At 48.3% G+C, this 9,410-nt stretch overlaps 1 protein-coding gene across 3 annotated transcripts in view; it reads right to left on the reverse strand.

Annotated features, from left to right (window-relative positions):
- Positions 1–9,410, reverse strand: part of PER1 (period circadian regulator 1) — a 37,357-nt gene that overhangs the window by 14,692 nt on the left and 13,255 nt on the right. For all 3 annotated transcript variants that reach the window (XM_080979622.1, XM_080979624.1, XM_080979623.1), the window contains 8 exons: positions 5,653–6,122; positions 5,396–5,494; positions 4,816–4,970; positions 4,236–4,357; positions 3,455–3,656; positions 3,059–3,110; positions 1,311–1,453; positions 313–391 (listed from right to left, as the gene is read on the reverse strand). In XM_080979622.1, coding sequence (XP_080835748.1) covers positions 313–391; positions 1,311–1,453; positions 3,059–3,110; positions 3,455–3,656; positions 4,236–4,357; positions 4,816–4,970; positions 5,396–5,494; positions 5,653–5,918 — 1,118 coding nt within the window. In that variant the 5' untranslated portion in view covers positions 5,919–6,122. The remainder of the gene's footprint in view (positions 1–312; positions 392–1,310; positions 1,454–3,058; positions 3,111–3,454; positions 3,657–4,235; positions 4,358–4,815; positions 4,971–5,395; positions 5,495–5,652; positions 6,123–9,410) is intronic.

Raw genomic sequence — 9,410 nt, forward strand, 5'->3', positions numbered from 1 at the left:
CAACTCTGAAGAACTGGTACTGTTTTTGTAACCCCAGAGAAAAATAAAACCAAAGGTGCAGAGTGCATAGCTAAGCTGACAAGATGGACGGCCAAGTCAAATCCTCCTCCTCCTGGCCTGTGAAGGCCCCACCCACACAGATGATGGAAGTTTTGGGTCCGTGCTCAGCACTGCAGGCACATGCTCACAGAGGACAAGTCTCACTCACAGGAGGGAAAGCCTGCCACCTCTTTCCAGGGACTCGTCTTCCTCCCCACACAACCCTCCGCAAAATACCACCCCATCTCCATTTTTTAAATCCCAGTTCCTTACCGCTCATCCACATCCTGAAATAAGCAGCTGGGGGTATGTCTAGTGGTGAAGATTCTCTTATCAGGAGGGATTCTGGGAGCTTGAAGAGAAAAGCATAGGATAATTCAGATGAGCTGTTTGGAAGATGAGTGGCATTCCCTGTCCTATGGGTACGCAAAACCTGCCTCTTTTAAATTCCAAAATGAAATTCTCCACTTTGCATTTCCATACTCCATGGAAAATGTGCTGCTTGGGTATCCTGGCTTTTCTAAACAATTTAAGTGGCTTCAGGGGAAAAATTGACATGCAACCTTCTAGGTCACGGGCAGGTTAATGACAGCTTGGCATTTTGCACGCACAACACAATTGCTTTTCTCCCGCTGTCCTGGTCTTGGTGATAACAGGAGCATATGCACTGTTTGAGAAGAGGAGGAAATTGGACCTGCATGCTCATGCAATCCTAGGAAGAGGCTTGTTTGGCTTTTTCTATGTTTCACATAGAACAGAGCAGCTAGGCCATTCGCACAGCTACATGCCCTATTATACTCTCCAACCCACTTCTTCACACAGCTGGGGAAGATCTGGATTTAAGCACACAGTTCTGCTTCCCAAACTGGGAGGAGCAGGATTTAAAGCTTGCATGCATACAAAACTTGTGTGCCATTATATGCACCTCTCTTCAAACAAGTTTTCAAAGGGGTTAAACTAAATTTTGCTCAGGATGTTGAGAGTTTAAGCTGCAGGCGAGAGATGCTCATTCCGAGCGTGGAGGAAAAGCACAAGGAAGGCCCATGTGACTAGATGCTAAGAGGGTCCCTGCTTCCCAAGCACCTTCAGCCCAACCTCTGCTGCCATCATGTGGCCAGACACGGTAGCGCATGGTGCAATTTAATTTGTGGGATGGATTCCTAACACCACCAGCAAAATGGGGCAAAATGAAATGGGGCACAGAGACATGGCATGGGCGCTGCAGAGGCTGCCTGCAGGCCCTGCTCTCTCCCGCCTGGACACCCCCTTACCTTCGTAGCCCGAGTGGATGCGCTCAGCAATGAGCAGGCAGCAGGGCTGTCCCTCGGCGCTGTCCGAGTCCTGCACTTTGGTCAAGTAAGGCGTGAGCCGGAAGGGGTAGTAGCGCAGCCCGCGACCACTCTCGTAGCCTCCGCTGAGAAACAAATGCCTGCAATAAGACCAGAGGCCAGAGGAGACCAGGACGACCAGGAGGGAGCAGAACAGCAGCAGCCGTGACGGGGCCAGAGGTGGGGAACCTTGCAGGTGCCACCATGTCCCTCCTGCCCACCTGTCACCCATGTCACTCCTGGGGGAGGGGGGTCCCCCCTTCTCTCACCAGCTGACTAGAGGAGGGATTTTCCCCCTCTCTCCTCAGGTGGGGCATCTTCTTTCTGCACTTTATTTTCTAAATCGATTTTTTCCCCCTGGAAAAGTTTAAGCATCCAGTAAAATCCATAGCCCCGTAGCCACCTTGCAGTGGCAATGGCAAAGCCATTTCACAGATGGGAAAACACAGGCAGGGAAAAGGACTTGCCCAAGGCTGCCCTGCAAAGCCCATATGCCGCTGAAAACTGACCAGCACTGTTTAAATTTCTAGGTTGCCCCTTGACCAAAGTGATGCTCGAGATGGCTTAGCAAGTAATAAAGTAGTGCAATCAAGAGGAAAGGGTTTAAAAAGATGTAGAGAACTGGCTGTTGGGGCCACCCTATAATCCTGCTTGGCACTCCGGTCCCAGAATGCACTGAACCCAGCACAACGCAAAGCTGGCCATCCAGACATTTTAAAAGGTGTTGCTATCAAAACATATTGGCATATACATACAAATAAATACAAACAGTGACACAGGCTTTCCTGCTGCACAACACACTCCTTGCTTGTGGCTCACTGGTTTGGGTCTAACTCTGAAAACGTGTGCGGAGCAAGGGACTGGAGTGGGTAGATGCAAAATTCTCCCCCCCCCCATCCAAAGCAAACTGCATCCTTCTCCCTTTGAAAGGGGGATATAGGCCAGCCCACGAGCACATTAAATGAGTTGAAACCTGCCAAGGAACACAGTCATTCTTCAGGCTAAGCAAGGAGACACGGACGACATGTGAGGCCAACCATGTGATTCACACATGTCAAATTGTAGGGAGAACACCACTTGGGGTGGAGGGTAAAAACACAGACACACATAGAGGATGAAATGGGAGCCCTGAGCCTTGCTCCACATGGCTGAAAAAGGCACTGTTCTCTAGCTCTCCTATTTGGTGAGATTTTAAAAAGCCACCCTTTCTGTCCCCTCACCCCTCAAGAAAGCCTGGGGATGAAAATGACGGGGGGGGGCAGTGTTCTCTCTCCGTCTTTGCAAAATTCAAATGCTGCGATCTTCAAAACACAAGAGGCACAGGTCCTGGTTCTTTTGGGCGCACCTGAAGGTTGGTTTGTTGCCACATCAGATTTGTGCCGCTAGTACAAGCAACCTCTGCCAATTTACATACACCTCAGGACCCAGATTGCCTACACTTTCAAGGGGGGCTAAAAGAAGGCAACGCTGCTCAAACTAGCAACTGTTTGCCCTGCAGGAAAAGACAGCAAGGACTTTGGTCTACAAGGATCAGGCAGGATCATTTCAGGATGGAGTCTCCTGCTAAACAGCCCATACAGGTGCCAGGAACCCTCATTTAGGAACCACTTCCTGGAATCGGTCTCCACCATTCCTTCCACTTAGCGCAGCTCCCTTCCCCTCCCTCAAAATCTGATGAAGACAAAACTCACCTGATACGACAAAAGACCGATTTCTCTTTGGTGTAATCCATGGCAGCTGCAGCTGCAAAGAGGGAAGGAGGGAGAAAGGGGCAGATGAATGATTAGCTAAGAACTGCAGCAAGCTGGAATCTGGCCCTTTGCTCAGTTCCTTACATGAGCCAAGTTCTTAGCTGCTTCAGAAACCGGGAAGCTTCTTTTTAAAACCTGAGGCGAGATGCAAGAGGATTTCTCAGCCACCGCAAAGGGCGTAAAGGTACCATTTGGGGGGTGGGAGGAACTATAAAAAACGAACACCCCTGCTATTTCAGATTAGCCCAATTCTCTAAAGATGCCTGTGCCAATCAGGGGCCCTCTGGGTGTTCTGGACTATAAATCCCATCAGCCCCAGACAGCCAGAACACTTACTGGCAGAGGTGCAGGCGCTCCAGGAGGGCAAGTGGTATGGCGCTGTGGACCCATAGAAGATGCTGACATCTTGCGGCGCCAGGAACTCTGCAAACTTGGCCCCCTTGAAGACATCCTTCTTGCAGCGCAGGATGAAGGCTGCCTGATCTGAGATGTAGACGATCTTCCCCGTGGTGAAAGAGACGGCCACCGAGAATGTGTCCTTTGAGAGCAAAAGCAGCAGGGTTAAGGTTGGGGAATGGCAGCTGTTATGGGTGTGGTTTCCCCACTCAAGGAGGAGGTGATGGCATTGTTGGTATCCGTCAAAGCCACAATAGCTGGGGAGAAGGGAGACCTTGTTCTCAAGGTGGGTTCTAGTCTTGACAGCTGCTTTCAAAAGGGTTAGGCCAATAGGGAGTGGGCCAGGCCTATGAGAGGCTGCCAGCCATGGCAGCTCAAAGGCTGCTGATCTGGAATTACCAACTGCTGCGAACACAGAACAGGGAAAGGCCACTGCCTTTGTGCCCTGCTCAAGAGGTGCCTGGAAGCTTTAGGCTGGCCTCTGCTAAGGAAGACAGGGTGCTGGGTTCAGCTTGGTCCTTAAATACGCATGGAGATACTGAAGCTGGCAGCACCCAGCTGGATTGCAGTGTCCATGCTGAAAGCACTGGGGAAGCGGGTGTGCACACTGGAAAGCCAGTCAAGAGCACTTCTTTAACGAGAGGCAAGATTTCTCTGGCAGCGGCGAAATGAACAGCGAGAAGGAAAGGCCTGGGTGTGACGAACAAGGCAGAATACTCACTGGGTTCTTGAGAGTGTATTCTGAGGTGATGCTTTCCAGCTCCTCAATAGTGTAGGTGGACATGTCCAGATTGCAGGGCTGGTTGTCATCAATGGTCCACTGCTGGTAGTAATCCTGGCTGGCTGGAAAGGGGGAAGGAAGAGGAGGAGAATGTTAACAAGAGATCTACAGAGCTCTGGAAGGCAAAAGGCCCTCGCTTTACGTGTGACCAGCTGGGCGCTTTTATTCTACAGGATCGCACCTGGACCCACACTTTTGTGGGAAAGAAAACCAGGTGCATCACCCTTACACAGAAGCCTACAGGCACAACACACTGTGCAAACCACATGGAAATTACTGCGCTCGTCATGCCAACAGGGACACATAAAATAAACGCCTGCCCACGGCCCTATGTGCCTCAGTAACCCTAGACTCCTTGCAGGGGTTTCTGGCTCAAATAAGGGGAATAACTTGAGGGGCTGGGTGAGAATGGGACCTTTACTGAGGCAGTTGGCAAATAAGTCTGTGCTGCTGTGGTTTACAGCAAAGTCAGCAAAGCATAAACACAGACACACACACACACAAAGGTCACACAACGCACCTTGCACCTGTTTCACACAGGACAGTGCATACTGCAGGGTGGCCAGAGTCCCTGACTTCCCCTTGCTGCGCTTCTCGGAGGGCAGCCGGATCTTCATCTCCTTCAGGGCCTTCATGAGCTCCTTCTGAGTCTTCACACGGGCAGACTGTTCACTGCTGCAGTGGTACAAGGAACACACAAAGAGGGGTTAAGTCAGCTGCAAAAAGCAGACAGAGCTCCTTTGGGGAGGGAGTTGCACTGAATGGCTGAACTGACTACACATCTTTTTCCAAGTGCCCAATAGAAATGGAACCAACTCAAAATACCTTGGCCAGTTGTATTTTTAAAGGAAGTAAAATATATTGATTTTGACTAAAAGCCACATACAAAATGGCTCCCCCCCTTTTCCCCAATTGATTTTATGGCTCTTGTGTGACAGAATTCCCCCTCTTCATTATGTGTTATCCCAGGAAAGAGCTCTCAGAAACAGCCATGAGTTTTCAGAAAACTCATTTCAGTTGTCAATTTTGAAGCATTTTACTGGACTTTTGTTCCCCCCGTGCCAACCCAAGTATGTTCCTCCTGCCCAGTCCTTGCTTACCTGCAGCCACTGGTTGATGGGTTGTCTTGCTCAGAGCTTGCACTGAGAAGGCTGTAGGCCACAGAGCTGCTGGGAGGAGATGGGCTTTGGGAGTTGGAGCTGCAGAGAGATGAGGGGGACAGATGAGTTTAGCTTGCTTGGGCAGCAAACAAAAACATTCTATGAAATTCAAAAGTTTGCATCAGAATGGACTAGCCCAAGTCGGTCCCACAAGAGACCACTTTACCAAACCTTTGCAACCCCGATCACTTCCTTACCTCTTGTTGCTTTCGGTGGTTTCCAGGAGGGCTGAGTCTTTGCCATTGCCACTGCTGTGGGAGCTGCTGTGGGAGTCACCATGCGACTCATTGCCACTGGAGCCATTGCTGTTGACATCCATGTCATCGCTGGTCTGGCCCTGGGCTTCGCCCCCACGCTGGGCTCGGGCTCTCCTTGGGGCTCCAGCCCCACCACCTCCGCTGCCACCACCACTACTACCACCACCCTCAAAAGGGCTCTGCCCCGGCTCACAGCCAGCACTCATTACTGATTCTGGGACATGGACGCCTCCTTGGGAAACTGGGGGCAGCGGTGAGAAAAAGGTTGGGACTTCCACAGCTGCTAAGGCAACAACAAAGCTTTTGTTTTTCTTCAAAAGAAAGGAGAAGCACTGGTCAAAGAGGATTCCTCTATGGCCTGTGTCTTGCCGGATGGATTTGATCAGAGTTGAGAGAGTCTTAGGGGACACCTATTGGAGGCGGGGGAGAGAGACAAAATAAAGTGTTATAAAAACTGATTCAACAAGAAATCTGGATTCAGAGCTATGTCAAATATAAAGCAACCCTCTAAGGCCTATGTTAGGGAAAGTGAGTGGGATCACTTCTCTATACTGAACCAAATATACTAGACTGTGCTACACACAGATTGCCTCCTCTGCCGCGTGGATCCCCCAGGTAGCGGGATCTCTTTGCCATGATACTGAGTAAGTGTCAAATGGCAGCTGTTTTGAGCCTGAAACCAAAACACAGTATTAAGTAATAGGGCTTACAGAGGATTATCTGGTCCAGTATCAGAAGCCCTTCTCTGCTTTTATATAAACTAGGCAGCTCTGCCTCTCGGGTGCTTGGATACGTAAACATCTGGTGGCTAGATGAGCACCATGGTCCTTCTTGGAGGGGGGGGGAGGAAGGTGCTCTAGAGCATTACAGACCCCTTATTCAGGTTAGTGCTCCTAGATAATTAAGAAATGGCAAGGAGTTTCTGAAAGCACTTTCATTCACCCCTCCTAGTTCTGACCCCCTCTCTTCAATCTGGAAATCCCATCAATCACAAAGGTCACGATATCCAAGCACGGGGGTGGGGTGGCTTTCTAGGCTTCCAGGGAAATTAAGGCTTATGTGACCTTGTGCCAACATTGCTGCCTTCTGGAAATAAAGTTTAGAGGAGAAAGGAAAGAAGAAAATACAGTCAAGATGAAAGCCCAGGTCTAAGGGGAAGCGCAGCCAAGGCCCAGAACATCCTTCCTTCCCTACAGAATCAAGAATGGCAAACCTCTACCAAGCACAAAATGCCAGGGATTAGTTTTCAGGCATTTAAAATATAATAATTCATACAAGAGGCTTTGAAGGGCTACTGGGAAGTAGTACTCATGGGGAAGAAGCTGGGTCTGGTTCTAAGTGGAGATACAAGTTCTAAATCCTTCCTCATTCATGAAGCTCACTGAGTGGCCTCAGAGGAAGCATCACTAGATGTAAATCTCTTTGGGGCAGGGACTGCTTCGCTTTTACATATCTGTTGGTTTTGCTTCTGTTCCCTGTAAAACATAAATAAACATCAATGGTGCTACATCACCATCAACAACAGTGGTAGTGGATAATGAATGTGTACAAGGGTTCGTCTGCCTTAACCAATTTTGGTTACAATGGCATTTTGTTTAAGCTTAGTAGCAAAGGAGAAAGGATGCTTTAACTGTTTTGTAAAATTATTCCAGAATCAAATGTTTCCCCTGTATCTGGGATCAGAAACCATAAACAGAGTCTGGAAACTGTATCCTCTGTTTGACTCCCACCTTCACCAGTCCTTGCCTCCAAAAAAAGTGAGCAGCATGGTGGGGACGGGGACTGAGAAGAATTATGAACACTGACACGCAACACCCAGATAATTTTTTTTAAAGAATACTACAGACAATGATCACACAGTGGCTCAGACTGCCTCAGTTCTATGGGGTTAGCTAACCTTTAATCATATTATCAGCACAATTTAGCCCCCTCTGACCATGCTACATTCCAGGACAGAGCACCTGGACACAACTGGAAACATTCAAAAGGGGTTGGCATAGCAACAGCTGTAGCTCCCTTCGCCCAGCAGCAAAGTAAGATTTTTAGTCAACTAAGCAGCGGCAGATATTTCATTGCACCTAAGCTCTTTTGTGCATATTTAAGTCAGAGGTCTATTTCTTTTTTAGAATGTCCTCCGCTCTCCCCCCCCCCCCCGCCCCCAGGGCTTCTAGCACTCAGGAAGGTGCATTTACCAGGCTGGCTAATGTCCTTTAGCCAAACTATATTTAGCTCTTCTAATTTTGGATGCTTGCTATCTTTAGTCTTAATTACAAAGGGGAGATTCACACCCCACTCTCCCTAAAGTCGGTAAAACCAAGCGAAAGCTCCTGTTTTTAAAGACCAGCTCTAATCAGCATTTTCCTACCATCTCTGCTAACAGAGGTTTTAGTCAGCGATCCTGGATTGAGAAAGCATTTTTTAAAAGGAAGAAGGAAAACATACTAAATAAAGAAGGAGGTGGTGATCTTTTTTTCTATTATTATTATTCATCTGCTATAACCTGAGACCCTAGGAACAAAAAAGTGCAACATTCCATAGGGTCACCACAGGAACACAGGACCCAGAGCTCAGGGTCCTGGCAGATGAATAAAGCAAATGTTGGAGGATTACAAATGCAGTTACGCCAGCCGCTTCCTCTTCGCACATTTTTTAAAAAATCATGTTCTTTGCAAATGTTCCCCACCATGGCTTACTTTTAAGTAGCAGTGCTCAAGGTCACAGCTTTACATCCCATAAATTTCAGAACAACAAAACTCCCATAGTTCCAATGAAGGTGTGACTAGGGATGATGATTCAGAATCACAAAGTTTGGCATCTCAACGAACATCCAGAAGAGGCTATGATTACACAGGTCAGCCTTCCCCCAACCTGGTGCCCTCCAGGTCTTTTGGACTCCATTCCAAGCCAGTAGGGAGGTGCTAATGGAGCTGTTGCCCAGAACACCTGGAGAAGGCCAATACAGGTTTACGTGCCAACTTTTGAGCATTACAGAACTCTTTGCTCCTGTGCTTGATTAAGAGCTCTGTGAAACATGTAATCTTAACACAGTGAGACCAAACACATTTCCCTAGAATACAGCCCCATAGGATGACAGTAGATGCACACGGCTCTTCAATTTACGAAACTGATTTGGAAGTGGCTGGGAGAAAGTGTATCTAAGCATGTGGCCATTGTGGGATCAGCTCTGGTGCCATGCCAATAAAAGATTTGCACAGTGTGGTCCATGCCAAAACAATGCTGCAAACGCCTGCAGTTTGCTGTTATATCCAATTTGCCAAACGAAATAAAAATAGATGCTGCAAGCAGCAGTAAGGTTGACTGAGCAATTTTTAAAAAAGGGGTTTATGGTTCGAATCACAAAGTTTCAAAAACAAGAGCGCTTGCATATCAAAGCAAGCTACGCTGACGTCAGAGGCAAGGAAAGTGGCAGTGTACAAGCCACACACCCTTGGAGACTGCCTATCCCACAAAGCCACTCCCAAGCTATGCAGTCATCAGGACTTTGCAGAAACTCCTGCAAGGGGTTTCAAGACTGTGGTAGCAGTGAAACCCATAAGCAAGCACCAATGCAGAGACAGTCCCATTTGAGATATCATGGTCCCCACACACACCCTTTCCCCCTTTGTATTAAGTGACCCAAATACCCATTTTCTCCTCCCAACTTCCCACAAACCCTCTCTCTCTCTCTTTTTACATAC

The sequence above is a fragment of the Podarcis pityusensis genome (genome assembly GCF_964106645.2).
Source record: "Podarcis pityusensis genome assembly, chromosome: 13".
Taxonomy (NCBI): domain Eukaryota; kingdom Metazoa; phylum Chordata; class Lepidosauria; order Squamata; family Lacertidae; genus Podarcis; species Podarcis pityusensis.